Raw genomic sequence first — 17,943 nt, 5'->3', positions numbered from 1 at the left:
AGGTCAATATGCATCAGGGGCAATACTTTGGTTTGCTCCTGGGGCAGAAGCAAACAGTGTAAAGGATAAAACTGTGACCAGGAGACAGATAGGCAGACAGTGCTCCTACTGCCTCCCATGTTGTCTCAGGAGGAATTTTAGAATACTGACATTCTGACAGCCCACACGGGCAGAGGGGAGTCCAGAAGGGCAGCAATAAAAACAGTTCATACCACCACATTGGGCAATAATTATGCTATTTGGTGAGTGAGGTCCATTAGGCTTATGTTTAGGTTTCAGACCTTGAAATTCTTCCTGTTAAGCACTGTGACAATCTCCCCTTAACAGTGCCTTCCTTGCAGGACCTAGGAATTTTCTATATGTATCCTCTATGGGACTTTCCTTGGGCAGGTCTGACTACAGTCTACCAGATTCTACAATGTGTTAGTGACTGTGGAAAGTGTTTTATATATTTTCCCACATTTAATCATCACAATGCTACTATTGCAGGAATTATATCCCCATGTGTGGAAGAGAAAAATAAAGCTCAGAGAAGTATTTAGCAATTAAGAGAAAGAAATTTAGATAGAACAGTTCTGCTACTTAATTGCATAAGCTATCTAAATTCTCTAGGCCTGAGTATAGCTTTTTTATAAAATAAGGAGGTTTGCCACATAGTATTGCTCGTGCATGTTCAGTCGTGTCTGACTCTTTGCAACCCCTTGGACTGTAGCCCGCCAGGCTCCTTGTCCATGGAATTTTCCAGGCAAGAATACTGGAGTGGGTTGCCATTTCCTTCTCCAGGGTATCTTCCTGACCCAAGGATCAAACCTGTGTCTCTTGCGTCTCCTGTTATGTTGATAAAACAAGAAAATGAATACAGAGCCTTTATCACAGTGACCGGCACATAGGAAATCCTTAGTAAGTTTTTTTAATGTCAAAAAATTTTTGAGCTTAGAAACCACACCCAAGGAGATGTAAGGTGGGGACAGGTAAAACAAGAGCTAGGGCCGCTAGATGAGACACACTTTTCCACCAGATTCTCCTTCCAATGCAAATTTTATTTCAGGACAGAATGTTCCCTTACAGAAGATGGAGAACCACAATCTGGCTGATAGAAATTCAGTAACAAGCCGAATAAGAGTAACTTCATATGACAATGTCTCCCTTTGTCCAAGGATATTAAGAGGAATGTTCTAGTATCACTTAAATTCCTTAGTAGCGAAACAATCATACAAAAACGTTTTGCCTAAAGATACTAAAAACTGGAGAAAGAATATCTATTCCACCTTCATGTAAGAATCAAAACATATGTGAAAAAAATTAAGTGTATGTATATAATAAAACACAAAGAATGATAGATTTGAAGGTTCACAAAACTTAACTATTCAAGAATGAAAATTTCAGTTCTTGGACCTTTCAAAGACAGTTGAGGAGAGTCTACTTTATAAAGAGAGGGAAAAAAAAACAACAAGCTATTGGACCACAATGGTTATGACTAGCAATTCTGATCAAATAAACCTGTAAGATATTAACCTACCAATATTCCCCTATAACCAGTCAGATATCGCACCCCTTGCCTGATTTGAAGTATTTTTGTTACATATTCCCCTACACACAGTAGCAAAAAGCTAATCAGCTTAATTAGTTGTAAGTATCATTCATCATTTAGGAAACATAGCTGTTCTCAGTCTCAGCAAAGCTGCTTTACAAATTACTGGTAATGAGATGATGCAAACCAGGCAGGAGCAATGAGACTGCTACTTTACTAGACTGCTTCTCAACAGTTGCAGTCAACTTAACTTAGAAACAGCTCATCAGTTCTGTGAGCCCTCTTGTCCTTTAATAATTGGCATGATTTAAAATAAAAAAGAAGCAACTCCAGTTAACTATTTCATAAACCAGTGTCTGGAACCATAAAGATGACAAAAAGAGCCAAAGCAACAATGATTAAGTGAAATGTATTTCTGAACAAGCAAAAAGAGTGGTAAGATAAAACTTTCCATGATATCCTCAGAAACTAAGGGCCAAATATAAAAAAATCACAAATCCAAGCACTGAACTTAAAACTACTACATAAATAATCAAGTCATAATGACAAAAATAACCATTCCAAACTGCTGATTTCCCTCTCACTATTTCAAAGAGGCCAGGGTCAATTCATGATCAATGATATCAGAAGCATCAAGTAAATGTGATGGTATTACTATGAAGCATGGTCACATACAATCATTAGAATGATCATCTACTGAAAGATCAAATGATATTAATGCTTGAGATCAATATACCAGGTAATAATAATATTCTACTCTGTATTTATTTATTATACCATCAGCCCCTCTAAATTCTTAAAAAATAAAAACTCCTAAAAGTCAAAGAGTATTATTAATTAACTAGCTCCCAAGTAATAGGCTAATCAGGTCAACAGCATTTTCCTAAAACTCTCAGGAGAACTGAAACCCACATGATATTTGGAATCCAGGCTGCATTAATGGTAGGTATTTTGAGTAATGAACAACGAGAGCCACATTCTAGAAAGGAAATATGGTCCCCTCACTAAAAGAAACAGCATCAAGTGGGGAGCAAAAGAAAAGGGTTTTTTTTCCCACAGTTTACTGATAAGGCACACCAACCTATAGAGACATGTGATTTTTTCCAAGAAACTTAACATAGCCTCTATCAGTGGTGAATCAATAAAGAGAACCAGGGATTCTGTAAAGCCTTTGTTCTCAAAGACCAACAATATCACTTAGGAAGAAGGGGGAACACATGTACACCCATGGTGGATTCATGTCAATGTATGGCAAAACCAATACAATATTGTAAAGTTAAAAAATAGATAAATAAACTAATTAAAAAAAGAAAAAAAAGAAATGCAAATTCCCGGGCCCCACTCCAGAACTACTGAATTAGGAACTCTGAGGATGGGATATAGTAATCTGTGTTTTAAGATGCCCTCAGGTGCTCTTGATGCCTTGCTGAAGCTTTAAAAAGACTAGGGTAATGACGACACACAAAAATTATTAACAATTGGCACAGAGCACTTTTGACTTTCCCACTGACTTTCTAATTTACCTGTATGTTGAGAAGAGATTGTTGTGAGATATGCCTCTATTTATCAGATGATAAGTACTGAATTTCAAATATCTTCATAATATCTATGACCATGACTTTACAAGTTAAAATGTTTAAAAACTATATTTTTTTCTACTTAGCATGACAACTGAAGACATTGGCAATATTTGTGATTTACTCAACATTTAGTGTTTTATATTAGGATTCTAGGAAGTTTATTCACTGAGTAAGGAGTTCTGCTCTTAGAATTGACTTATTTAAAATATACTTTCCATAATAACATTGCTATAAACCATTCATATTGTTCACACAAATAAAAAGAAATCTAATATACACTAATAAACATATACAAAAGGACTTCTGATTTATATACTTTCAGTATGGTGTATTACTTTTTGAAGAATTAAAATGAAAGATGTGCAATTTTACTTATCATATTAAACTATAAGGCCCAAGAGACAATAAAAGCTGAGTATGAAAAAATGTGTAAAAGCTACAAAGGATACATATTTTTTCCTTTTCAATATTAAATTGAATTTCCAGTTTTGTCTGAAAAATAAATAGATTGGAACCAAGAGCTCACAGTCATCAAAAGAAAATAATGTTCCATATTCATTTCACTTTCTCTTCTTCTTTCAAGGAAGAGTAGCACTATGGAATAAAACATAAAATCTAAACTAGTTCTCTGACTCTAACAACCCTAATAAGTTTATGATGAGGCAAAGTGGGTTTTTTCCCCCTCAATTTCAACATATTTTTAGATGCATTTAAAAAATTACTGAACACAAGGTCCATGAAATATAAACAAATGACCAGATATATTTGGTAAGCAACATTATTTTTTGCCATTCACATTCGAAGAAGTTCATACTTCATTGCTTAGAATCAGAATTACACTCCAAATTGGAAACACTATATTTTTAGTGATTCATGGATAACTGAAGTCTCATGACTACTTTTAGATAAAGGGATCACTTAAATCCTCCAAAGTAAATCAAACATGAAGTCAAGGGCAGTGAGTACAAAAATACAAAATATCAGGTTTTATTCTGGTCCCACAGGCTTCCTTTCAGCATGACCCTGATAATACTTTAGATCCCCACCTCCGTTTCCTCCCCTATATACTCCGTTACTTCTAACAGATACTATGTTTTGCAGCATCCACTGTTAAACTCAACTGGGGCTTCTAGCTTTATACTCAGAGATGTAAATGACTTTTCTCCTGTAACTCACCCTTCATAGCTTTTGTGATTCTCAATTACAAGAGAATATTTTGACCTCAGTTATATAATTTTCTTTCTCAGTTGTATAATTTTCTTTAGTTACACAAAATTAATAAATCTTTCGATGGAATAGGATTTTGTTTTTGCACAGGGTGCAAAAGTAGAGTGTGAAATAATCAAAGAATGCACATACTAAATAAAAAAGACATAACTTACTGAATGCAAACTAAATAATGAGTGCTTAGCACTGCAGGGTAGAGAAAGTATTGAATTTAGAGTTCCAGTCTTCAGGAGACTACACTTTGTCAGGGAAAAAAATCAAATTACTACACAAGAAACAATGATCTTCATTTATGAAAGCTATCCTTCCAGCAAATTACAAAGTCCTCAATTACTTTTGAGTCCCCCATCTCCCTACACTGGATCAGTCACCAAGTTCTGTTGCTTCTATTTTTCCCACATTTACCTCTTTCTATTCCTACTGCCAACTACCCATGTCCAGAAGCTCATTATCACTTACTTGGACTTCTGTAAAATCTTTCTAATTTCCTGACAACAGACTTTCCTTCACATGGCTCTCAAAAAGAGCTCTCTAAAATGCACCAGTAAGACTTGTATCCAGAATAAAATGAAGAATGCTTATAACTCAATAAAAAGATAATTCCCCAAAATTAAGCATGTGATTTAGAAAAAACACTAAGACAAAGATGATATATGGATGGCAATTAAGCACATTAAGAGATGCTCAATAACATTAGTAAGGAATTGCAAATTAAAACCATAATGATATACCACTACACTATTAGAATGGAGGGGAGAAAATATAAAAATTGACTATCAAGTGCAACAAAGATATGGAACAACTGGAAATCTTACACATTGCTGGTGAGAATAGAAAATAGTACTACTCTTTAGGAAAGCTTGGTGATGTCTTACATAATTAAACATACACTCCATACATGACCCATCAAACCCACTCCTGCGTATTAATTCAAAAGAAATAAAAACATGTTTCCACAAAAAAGTATATGTTAATGTCTATAGTAGCTTCATATACACATAATCGCCAAAAAATAGAAAACTCCAGTGTCCTTCAACTGGTGAATGGAAAAACCAACTATGGTACATCCATACTATGCTTATTACTTAACCAAAAAAGGAATGAACTATTAATACACAAAACATGTGTGAATCCCACATGCATTATGCGAAGTGAAAGAAACCACACTCAAAAATCAACATAGTATGATTCCATTTACATAAAATTCTGGAAAAGGCAAAATTATATGGACAGGAGACAGATCTGGTGACTGTAAGTGAAGAAGAACTAAAGAGCCTCTTGATGAAAGTGAAAGAGGAGAGTGAAAAAGTTGGCTTAAAGTTCAACATTCAGAAAACTAAGATCATGGCATCTGGTCCCATCACTTCATGGCAAGTAGATGGGGAAACAGTGGCTGACTTTATTTTTCTGGGCTCTAAGATCACTGCAGATGGTGACTGCAGCCATGAAATTAAAAGACACTCCTTGGAAGGAAAGTTATGACCAACCTAGACAGCATATTAAAAAGCAGAGACATTACTTGTCAACAAAGGTCTGTCTAGTCAAGGCTATGATTCTTCCAGTGGTCATGTATGCATGTGAGAGTTGGACTATAAAGAAAGCTGAGTGCCGAAGAATTGATGCTTTTGAACTGTGGTGTTGGAGAAGACTCTTGAGAGTCCCTTGGACTGCAAGGAGATCCAACCAGTCCATCCTAAAGGAGATCAGTCCTGGGTGTTCATTGGAAGGACTGATGTTGAAGCTGATACTTTGGCCACCTGATGCGAAGAGCTGACTCATTGGAAAAGACCCTGATCCTGGGAAAGATTGAGGGCAGGAGGAGAAGGGGATGACAGAGGATGAGATGGTTGGATGGCATCACTGACTCAATGGACATGGCTTTGGGTTGACTCCGGGAGTTGGTGATGGACAGGGAGGCCTGGCATGCTGTGGTTCACGGGGTCACAAAGAGTCAAACACGACTGAGCGACTGAACTGAAGGGACTGGAGTTGGGGGTGGGAAGGTGTTGACTATAAAGGAGCAGAAGGAATTTTCCTAGGGCAGTAGCAATTCTGTATCTTGATTGCAGTGGTGGTTATAAAACTAGGAGCATTTGTCAAAACCCACAGAACTATAGACTACATTATGTACACTTCATTGTAAATAAATTATGACACAATAAAGTTGATTTAGAAAGTAAAAAAAAAGGAGATCAGAGTTTCTATGAGAACAAAATTTTAAGACATAAAGAAAGCTCTTCTGAAACAACAAAAGCCCGTAAGTAATTTTGCTATAACTGATGTCTTTCTGAACCAAAAAATGATGAGTGATTCAAAGGGAAATCTGAACAAAAAAACTGATAGACTCAACCTCTAACTAATTTTTCAGAGAACATAGACTTTCAGTCCAGAGAAAACTTGTACACTATAATTTGGGCCAGCATAAAAAGAAAATGGGGATTTTGTGTAATGTAAAAATCACCAGAGACAAAGGTCTGTTTTAATTCTTATACTTAAAGATCTTGGAAATTAACTGTAAGATGGCGTATGCTACACACATACAAATCCTCTCTATCTGTACATTCATTACTTTAAAAGTTATTTCTCTAATTTTTGGTTGTCCTTTGTTCATTATTTGTAATACAGCATTCTAATCTGGCTGCCTGGAATTAAATTAATACCCTGTGAAGTTGTATCCCAAGTTCATTATAAATTCTGCATAAGATAGCAAAAGAAACTGAGTATTTTGGGTATCTTTCCTTTTTTGTTTTCAGCAAAATATTATTACTTAACATTTACTAAAAGGTAGTAATCAAGAAACAAAATGTATTTAAGATTGAACTCACAAAAAAATTAACATTGATTTACATCAACTTTTCAGGGCCCAACATTTTTTATTTGAACATATTTTTTCAGTTCCTACATATAGCCACAGAACCTAAGCACAAAATAATTTTTAAATAATTATTTTAATTTGGAAAAGGCCAAAAAATAAAATGGCATCACCGACTCAATGGACATGAGTTTGAGCAAGCTCTAGGAGTTGGTGACAGACAGGAAAGCCTGGCGTGCTGTAGTCCATGGGGTCACAAAGAGTCGGACATGACTGAGCTACTGAACGGAACTGAAAAAAATGAACTTCTCAAGTAATTAAATCACTCAAACTTTAAAATTAAATATTCTATCAGAAGAGCCAAAATTTATCCTTTAAAATACCATATAGTCTGCCCAACTCAAATCCTCTTCAGATCTGCATTTTCCTAAAAAACTGCAATAAGCAAAGCACACAAGCACAAAGCTCCAATTAGCAGAACCTTGGTGCCCAGAATCAGCTTAGGGTGGAGAAGCATTAAGGGCAGAATCAGTCCATATTTGGTCTAAAGGTCTAAGTAGGGCCTGACTACAAGTTAGGCAAAAACTTCAAAGGGACTGCTGAATCTGTGTCCTAGTAAATCAATGCCCCTTGAAATTTATGCTATCTTAAACTGCTATAGATTCACTAATACTAAAATGATTCCAATAAACTGACAGAGTTTATTTGTAATTTCACTTAAAACAGCAAAGCAATATTTCAAAATAACTACAATATTGCTGATGATGTTAATATATATGAATCTCTAAGTTGTGGGGTAATTCTTTTCCTCTTCACAGTGGTAGGCTGTGTTAATACAATTTTTCTTTTATTGTTCACTAATGAGACAGTAATTGCCATCAGAATCCCACTGGGAATATAGACTTTCAAATATAATAGGCCTACAGACAGGTTTTACATATCTATAAAGATTCTCAGATACATTTTGTTCTACATGAACACACCAGACCAAAATGTGTCCTTTGCCATGGAAGATAAACTCCACATTTTCAGAAATGTGCAAACAGGAGAAACAAATTTAGGCAGATTTTAGATTCTTCTTTCTAGCAACTAAATGGAAGAGCAATTAACAGAATGCTCCTTTTTATCAAAAACTTATTAACCTTTCACTAGAAACCCTAAAAAGTTGCTAAAGTTTTCAGTGTTTCAATTCAAAACATAACTGCCAGCCTCAGTATGTGTTCCAATGAATGTACTGTAATGTAAACTGCACACTCTACTTCAAATGTTAGTTGTATAACAAGGAGATTTAAAGGCAGATATTTTAATATATTGCTAGCTGACTGAGCACCACCTTCGGAGTTTATTCAGGGCATAAAGATTTCTAGAAATTCATTTAAAGTAATATTTTATGGCGATGAACTACATTTGGTGATTATCGTCCATTGAGCCCTCAAGCACTCTACTGCTTCTAAACATTCAGTTCGGTTCAGTTGCTCAGTTGCGTCCGACTCTTTGCGACCCCATGAACCGCAGCACGCCAGGCCTCCCTGTCCATCACCAACTCCCAGAGTTTACCCAAACTCATGTCCACTGAGTCGGTGATGCCATCCAACCATCTCATCCTCTGTTGTCCCCTTCTCCTCCTGCCCTCAATCTTTCCCATCATGGAAGGTATCATTTACCATTCAGCAGGGAAATTAACAAAGGTTTCCATTTCCCATTCTTATATTATAATCTTTACTAAGTCCCAAATGAAATGCAAAGGAAGTACCTTTCATGATGTCCCAAATCTGACAGAAATTCATCTGCATGTCTTTGGAGTTCATTTCCTTCTAAATTCTTTAATTTCTTCAACTCACTTTGTAAAAAAAACCAAAGCTCTTTAGCTCCATTTTCAATCCTCCTCCTTAGGATTTCATGATCCTTCCCCAGACCTGCTGTCAAGCAATGGAGAGTATTAGCATTTCCAACATTCTGATGAAAGGGAACTTTCAATTATTTGTACTAATATCAGTATATTGAAGAGGAGAAACAATGTATGATTACCTACCATTTCTAGTTTGTTTCTTATAATTTTCAATCTGTTCTTTGGCCTTCACAAGCTGCTCTTCTAAAGCACGAATTCTTCCTGAGGCTGGCCCTTGATCAATGGGGCCTTCTGGTATTCTGTAGTTCAAGGAAGAAAATGTAAACATTTAGCTTATACGTTATGCAACAAAATACATGCTTACTTCGCTAAAACATATTTATTGGTAACTCTAGAAGTCGCTGGACCATAACACATATTAGAAGTACCAAATAAAATTTTCTCTCCAAAGGTAAGGGTAAGACATAAACACTAGAATGATATTGAACACAGAAAAAAATAATCTAGCTCAGAGATGTATGATTTTTGAAGAATTAAGGAACCTTTAGAATTGTCTCCTAAAAATTCATCATACTACTCAGAATAACACCATTAGTGCCAAAGTGATCAATTCTTTCACTAGTGTTGAGAACAACAAAGTTGAAGGAGAGGGTGACAAAAAGGCTTAAAAGGAGTACGAAAGCATGTAATTGAAAACGTGTCTATGTTCAAATATCAAATGCAAATTATTTCTAAATTAATCACAATATCAGGCCATGCAAACCTGTGCTCCAGTTCATGAACTTATAACCTTAGATTACTAAGCATTGGTTTTACAAGGAAAGGAAAGACAAGAATAGAAGATGAATAATACCAGAAAAAACACCTGACGATTAATGTACTGATTATGTTGGGAATGAAAATTACCAGTCAACAATATAAAATGTTGGAACATAGCAGAGGAACTCCAGGATCTCTTGCTTATATTATCAACCTGTACAACCTTTTTCCAAACTGTACTTATTTCTAACATATTTTGTTTTTATGTGACTTTTGACAGTATTCTATACTCCAGTTTTGCCTTAAAAGATACTCACATTCTAATCCTGGAATCTGTAATGCTATCTTAGGTGTCAGAAAACTATATGTGTGATTAAGGATCCTGATATGGGGAAACAGGCTTGGATTACCCAAGAGAACCATAAGTTGTAACCACAAGTGTTCTTCTAAAAGGCAGTAGAAGGAAATTTTATTACAAAAGAGGAGAAGGCCATGCCTATTACTTTGAAGATGGCGGAATGGGTCATGAGCAACAAATGCAAGAATGGCATCTTTAGGAGCTGGTAAAGGCAAGGACACAGATTCTCCCCTGGACTTTCTCTAGTGAATATGCCCCACAGACACCTAGGTTTTGGCCCCATGTAACTCATTTCTGACTTCTGCCTTCCCAAACTGTAAGATAATAAATTTCTACTATTTTAAGCCACAAAATTTATGGTATGTGTTACAGCAGCAATAGGAAACTAATACATACCCACATATTTACATACATATATATAAATGTGCACATATACTTGTGGAAAAATATTGAGAAGATTAAAAAATGGCTCATTTTTTCTTCCATAACCTATTTAAATGAGAAAATGTCTCTAAATAGCTAGCACAGTGCCTGTCAATAAACCTTATCAGGACTATTGTATCTGGGCTCAGTCATTTTAGAGATGAGCTGTAATCTTGAAATGCCTGGGATACCTATTTGTACCATCGGAATCTTTCCAGGAAAACAATTTTTAAACTATACTTGACAGAACTTAAATTTAGATTATCAACCTGATGAAAAAAGTAATACAAAACTTTTTAATACCTTTTCTAGCATTTTTATATAACAGATAAAGCCAAATTAACTTCAGAATGAATGCTTAGTAAAGAAGCTCTTGTTACAGTTATAAAGAAAGAAAGAAAGAAAGTGAAGTTGCTCAGTCGTGTCCGGCTCTTTGCGACTGCGGGGACTGTAGCCTACCAGGCTCCTTCATCCATGGGATTTTCCAGGCAAGAGTACTGGAGTGGGTTGCCATTTCCTTCTCCAGGGGATCTTCCCAACCCAGCGATCGAACCCGGGTCTCCTGCATTGCAGGCAGACGCTTTACCATCTGAGCCACCAGGGAAGCTAGAGTTATACCAGAGTAAATAAAATATTCTACAATTTCACTGAAATTGTATGCATTAATACTGAACAGAAGTAGAAATGATAGTCATCCAATAATCATGAATGTTCCAGGCTACAGAATTTGAATTAAAAAAAACCTTCATTTGTATACAAACAACAGAATAATGGTAAAATGAAGAGAGTTGTTAGGTGCACAATTACCCAATTTATGAGCACAAATACGTATACATTCATAAATGAGGCATTTCCTGGTACATAATTTTTAAAACTTGGCTCTTAATCACTTTCTGAATTAGATGGCTGGTTTGTAGGAAATAATTTGAAAACAAAATAAAATTACCACCTCTTGTAATTTATTATGGCAGCAATATACCATAGGATTAGGATGTCCTTTTCCAGAATACATTTTAGTGATACAAAATTTCAGTCAATAGAAAGATACGTCCAGGTTCTCCTTTTTATCTCATTTCTTCATACTTTGATGGAATAATGTTAGGGGAAAATAGGCATGAAAAAAACAGCATAAGGTCTTTTCAGCAGAGTTTCAATAAGTATTAAATCTGATCTAATTCTAACAGAACAGAAAAGAATTAGTGATTTATGTTACATTATTATATGTAATAATGTAATCCAACTGTGGGTAAACTATAGATAAAGAAAAGTAATAGAGAAGTCAATGCAAAAAATGAACACAGTAATAAGGGCTTTTCTTTCCAAATCCCATACAGAAAAGAATAAATCTGTAAGAACAATCTCTTTACCTGAATATTTAGGTAATTGAATGTTTTATTACGTTCACTGTGCAAAAACATATATATAGAATATCTTCTGGACAAGATGAAGTAACAGGTCAGATTTATCATTAAGCCTGGAACAAGTGAAAACCCGAGACAGGGAGGCCTGGTGTGCTGCGGTCCATGGGGTTGCAAAGAGTCAGACATGACTTGGCAACTGAACAACAACAACAACAAAAACAACAAGTGAAAACCCCGATAAAACATAAGACACACGGTTTAATAAAACTAGAATCTGGAGAAAGATGGAGGGCAAAATAGGTGATTCTTGACTTCAGTACTCCTCAGGGAAAGAGTAATTAGCAACTATTCACAGACTAGATACCTTTTTGAAGATCCCAGAACGAAAAGGTGAGTATGAAGTATCCCCTTCAACCATAAAAACTGAGAAAAAGAGCATTAGAAGAGCAAGAGGAGTGGTTTCACTTTGACCACCTCCCCGACCCCAACCCCCCCAGCTCAGTGCAGTGCTGCACTGAAGAGATCCCCTGGGCCTAAAGTTTCTCCTGCAGGAAAAGAAGAGTGTAAGAGGACATGAAGCTTCCCCAGCATTCCAGATGCTTCCTGGAAGGCCCACTTAAGTACTTCATGGGGACTATTAGGAGAATCAGCTAGAGAGAGAGAAGGCGGAAGGGGCTCACAGCAGTCAGTGTGCAGATCTTGGCAGACTGCATTCCTACTAGTAGTTGGGCCTGAGCTGAGATCCTGAACAGTGACTCTGACCACTTGCAGAGCTGAGCTTGTAACCCCAGCTGGTCTGGGAATTTGGTTGGCAGTTCTGCCTGGTTGGTTCCTCAGCCAGAGGGCTGTCTTGGAGGAGGAGCAAATTCTAGGGCTCTGCCGATACAGGGAAGCAAGTCAGCAGCCCTACTCAACTGCTGAGCATAGCCTTCAACCCCCTCACTCCCACCCCCACCTTGAGCAGGAAGCCTGGCCTGAGATGCTCGGCAGTAACTTAGCACATTGTATGGCCACCCAAGCAGGGAAGAAAGTCACTGGCCACACACAACCACTGAGCATAGCCTCCAATCCCATACAACAGTGAAGACTGGCAAAAGATGCCAGGCAGTTGTGGGCAGCCATGAAGAACATCCTAAGGCCTACTTAGGAGGAAAGCAAGTCAGTAGGCTCACACAACTGCGAAGCCCAGTGTACTGCCAAACTGACCAGGAAGCCTGGCCAGGGACCTCAGGCAGCCACAGAGCCCATTCTGTAGGTCTGTTCAAGTGGAGAGCTGAGCCAGAAGCACCACTCTACTGTTGAACATAGTTTCCAGCCTCATAAGTGACTGGAGACCTTGGTCTCTAAAACCTGTCCTACAAACTCATCCAGGTGAAAAGCCAAGCCAGCAGCCTTGCCCAACTGCAGAGCATGACCACTGGTCCTGTTTGAGGAAGTCCAGTGTCCTTCGACAGCTTTGAAGCCTAGCCCCTGGTACTGACTATGTGGAGACCAGCCCTTAGCACTATACAGCAGCACAGCATAGCCTACAACCCATTCATTTGCTGAGCACGGCCTGAAAACCCACCCAGTTTGAATGCCCAGGTAGCCACCTCACCTAATCACAAAGCATAGCCTATGACTCCACCCAACCAGTAAGCCCCAAAAGCAACCCCTCAACCACTGAGCATAGCCTCCAGCTCCACCCAACTGTGGGGTACAACTGGCAGCCTACCTGGCCAAGAAGCCCAGCAAGAGACTATCAAACAGCAGAGTACAGACAATAGCCATCTAAATTGCAGAATCCAGCCTATAGGCCCACCCAGTTTTGGGGCACAGTGTACGTCCCAATCTGATCTAGGAGTACACCTTGAGTTCCCATCTGATCATAGAGCTCTGTGCATGGCTTTAACTGAATACAGTCTTGCCAATGGTGTCATCAAGTCAGGGGGCACAGCTTGAGGCCCCATCCAACTATGGATGAATGTGGAGCTCAGTTTATGGCCCTGCATTCCCAGAATGCAACCAACAGCACTCCCTGGACAGCAGGCCAGAGAACATGGCCCACAACCCTGCCTGACTAGGTGACTTCAGAGCCCAGCAAGTAGCCCTAGCTGAACGCAGATCTCAGCCAGTAGTTCAGTTTGAAAATGTGAAGCCCAGCTCTGAGACCTACCCAAATGCAGAAAAATAACAGTTGCTCTGTCCCTCAAGCTCAGAGCACATGCAGTAGCCTTCTCTAACTCGAGACCCTGAATGTAAGCACTCCTTGCCTAAGGCTGCTACCAGCTGCCAATCCAGAACCTTAAGCTGAGCTGACTGGTGAAGGTCTCTCCCTGCTTAAGTAATTCAGTAAAGGCTAGAAAAGAGACCACTTTCTCAAAGGAGAATATATCCACACAAGGACAGAAGGATCATGAGGAATCAAGTAAATATAAAAACACCAAATGAAACTAATAAAGCTCCAATCACTACACCCAAAGAAATGAAGATCTATTAACTGTCTAACAAAGAATTGAAAGCAATACTCTTAAAAAAAATTCAGTGAACTGTGAAAAAACATAGACAGCTAATAAAAATTAGGAAAACAATGCATATAACAAAATTGTGAATTCAATAAGAAAACAGAAATCATAACAACAACAACAAAACAATCAGGAAACCTAGACCTGAAAAATACAATGACTAAAGAATTCAACAAAAAGCTTCAACAACAGACTGGATCAAGCAAAGAATTAGTGAACCTGAAGACAGCTCATTTGAAATTATCTAGTCAGAGGAGCAAAAAGAAACAAAAAGAAAAAGAGTGAAGAAAGACTAAGGAAATTATATATTCCCAAAATCAAATTATAAATTCCATAAGCAGAGCAATCTATGATTACCGGAGTTCTAGCAGGAAAAGAAAAAGAGAAAGGGGCAGAAGGCTTATTTTTAAAAATAATATCCAACTCTGGTGCGTTATTTGAACATCTAAATTCATGAAACTTGTAAGTCCCCAAGTAGAAAACCGAGGGAATTTAATAAGGCTGCAGAATTCAAAATCAACATATAAAGTTCACTGTATTTCTATATTTAGGAAAAAACAATGGGAAATTGATATTTCAAAGCACACTATTACTTATAGTAACAAAATCATGAAAAAATTAAATATGATACAGTAAAAGAGATATAAAATCTGCAAAGTAAAAATGATGAACTTTGCTTAGAAACTGACAGGCCAATTCTAAAATTCATATGGAATGGCAAACACCTAAAACAAATCTGTGAAAGACTAAGAAAACTGAAAGGCCAACTCTATCTGATACTAAGACTGTAAAGTTACAATCATCAATATAGCGAGGTACTGGCATAAAGATAAAGAAAGAAATCAATGAAACAGAATAGGGTCCAGGAATAGGACCATACATAGTACACAAAACTGATTTATTATAAAGTCACAGTAATTTAGTGGAGAAAGAATAGCTTTTACAACAATAAAACTCATAGAAGAAAAGAAGAAATATACCTTTATGATCATCAGTTAGGCAAAGTTTTCTTAGATATGATACCAAAGCATGATCCATAAAAGAAATAACTGATAAATCAGACTTCATTGAAATTAAAAACTCTTTATTTAAAAAGACACTGTTAAGACAATGGTGACACATGACATAGACTAGAAGAAAATATTTGAAAATCCTATATCTGTTAAAAGATTTCTGTCTAAATTATATAAAGGATACAATCATCAGAACACAAGCCAAGCGGGGGAAAAAAAAAAAAAATGAGAAAAGATTTGAATAGATACTTCACACACACACAAAATAAATTTAAAAAACATATAAGCATATTAAAAGATTAAACATCATTAGTCATCAGAGAATGAAAGGAAAGCAGACTGTGTGGCTGGCCTATTTCACTGATTATATTTAATGTCACGGAATATGAAATAGGGTTTCCTGTAGATAATCTTCACTTCCTATTAAAAATGCCAACATGTTCACGTTTTCTAATATTATGCATATTTCAAAAATTATAAAATTCTCTGGAATAAAACATCTGAAGAAAATCTTTCAAACATGACGCTGTCCTTCCAATACACAAACATAAGCCACTTTTCAGGGAATTCAGTGGCTCTGTTCAAAAACATAAAAATCAGTAAATTCCTGCTTTGTGGTCAGAACACAAAAAAACAGTGAATCTGTAGCCTAAGTGTTATGATTATACAGCCCTCTCAGATAAATTAAACTTTTCTCATCAGAAATATATTTAATAGTTCATTTAAAATAGGTTGCCTTTCTTAAATATTAATACTTCCAATGATTTTGCCATGAATGTTGAAACAATAAAAATCTTTATTAAGAAAAAGAACCTAAGTACAAATAAACAATATTAGGAATGAAAAGAGAATTACAAGCACAGATAAAGAATTTTAATTCATCACAAAATACTACACTTTCAGGCACTTAATGTTAAGGTATGGAAAAAAATAACTTCTAGAGGAAACTGAAATATCAAAATAGATTCAAGAAGAAACAGAAATTTAATCAGTAATCAAAAAGCTATTTAAGTAAAGAAACTCTAGGACCAGGCATTTCTATATATGAGTTTCACAAATATTCATAGAACAATTACACAAATTTTTTCCTATGGAATATAAAGAGAGGAAGTTCCAAACTCCCACTCCTGAAATTAGTATAAAATTGATAGAAAAGTGGTATAAAGGTCAAGAAAAGGAAAATTAAAGGTCAACTAAAAATTTGTTTTCAAAATCCTAAGTGATATATTACCATCACAATATTTTAAAAAATACACCATGACTAGACTTAGTATTATTGCCTTGAGAACCCCATGAACCATATGAAAGGGCAAAAAGATAGGATACTGAAAGATGAACTCCACAGGTCGGTAGGTACCCAATATGCTACTGGAGATGAGTGGAGAAATAACTCCAGAAAGAATGATGGGATGGAGCCAAAGCAAAAACGATACCCAGCTGTGGATGCGACTGGTGATAGAAGCAAAGTCCGATGCTGTAAAGAGCAATATTGCATAGGAACCTGGAATGTTAGGTCCATGAATCAAGGCAAATTGGAAGTGGTCAAACAGGAGATGGCAAGAATGAACATCGACATTCTAGGAATCAGCGAACTAAGATGGACTGGAATGGGTGAATTTAACTCAGATGACCATTATATATACTACTGTGGGCATGAATCCCTTAGAAGAAATGGAGTAGCCATCATGGTCAACAAAAGAGTCCGAAATGCAGTACTTGGATGCAATCTCAAAAACGACAGAATGATCTCTGTTCATTTCCAAGGCAAACCATTCAATATCACGGTAATCCAAGTCTATGTCCCGACCAGTAACACCGAAGAAGCTGAACTTGAACGGTTCTAAGAAGACCTACGAGACCTTTTAGAACTAACACCCAAAAAAGATGTCCTTTTCATTATAGGGGACTGGAATGCAAAAGTAGGAAATCAGGAAACACCTGGCGTGACAGGCAAATTTGGCCTTGGAGTACAGAATGAAGCAGGGCAAAGGCTAATAGAGTTTTGCCACGAGAATGCACTGGTCATGGCAAACACCCTCTTCCAACAACACAAGAGAAGACTCTACACATGGACATCACCTGATGGTCAACACTGAAATCAGACTGATTATATTCTTTGCAGCCAAAGATGGAGAAGCTCTATACAATCAGCAAAAAAAAGACAGGAAGCCGACTGTGGCTCAGATCATGAACTCCTTCTTGCCAAATTCAGACTTAAATTGAAGAAAGCAGGGAAAACCACTAGAACATTCAGGTATGACCTAAATCAAATACCTTATGATTATACAGTGGAAGTGACAAATAGATTTAAGAGACTAGATCTGACAGACAGAGTGCCTGATGAACTATGGACAGAGGTTCGTGACATTGTACAGGAGACGGGATCAAGACAATCCCCATGGAAAAGGAATGCAAAAAAGCAAAATGGCTGTCTGAGGAGGCCTTACAAATAGCTGGGAAAAGAAGAGAAGTGAAAAGCAAAGGAAAAAAGGAAAGATATTCCCATCTGAATGCAGAGTTCCAAAG

The 17,943-nt window shown here is 36.9% G+C and overlaps 1 protein-coding gene across 50 annotated transcripts in view; it reads right to left on the bottom strand.

Moving 5' to 3' along the window:
* The window catches only part of FUT8 (fucosyltransferase 8), a 367,612-nt gene that overhangs the window by 165,010 nt on the left and 184,659 nt on the right, over positions 1-17,943 (bottom strand). For 25 of the 50 annotated variants that reach the window (XR_014059426.1, XM_081509992.1, XM_081509994.1 and 22 more), the window contains 2 exons: positions 9,183-9,298; positions 8,904-9,066 (listed from right to left, as the gene is read on the bottom strand). Coding sequence is in view for 48 of the 50 variants with exons in the window: in XM_081509992.1 (XP_081366118.1) it covers positions 8,904-9,066; positions 9,183-9,298 (279 nt within the window). In the remaining 2 variants the exon portion in view is untranslated. Of the gene's footprint in view, positions 1-8,903; positions 9,070-9,182; positions 9,299-17,943 lie in introns of all 50 variants that reach the window. The other 25 variants (XR_014059425.1, XM_081509990.1, XM_081509999.1 and 22 more) reach the window with 1 other exon arrangement.

Source organism: Giraffa tippelskirchi, chromosome 7, assembly GCF_054371585.1.
Source record: "Giraffa tippelskirchi isolate mGirTip1 chromosome 7, T2T-mGirTip1v1.2.pri, whole genome shotgun sequence".
NCBI classification, from domain to species: Eukaryota; Metazoa; Chordata; class Mammalia; order Artiodactyla; family Giraffidae; genus Giraffa; species Giraffa tippelskirchi.
The sequence above is the reverse complement of the archived record's forward strand: the minus strand, read 5'-3'. Positions and strand labels throughout refer to the sequence as shown.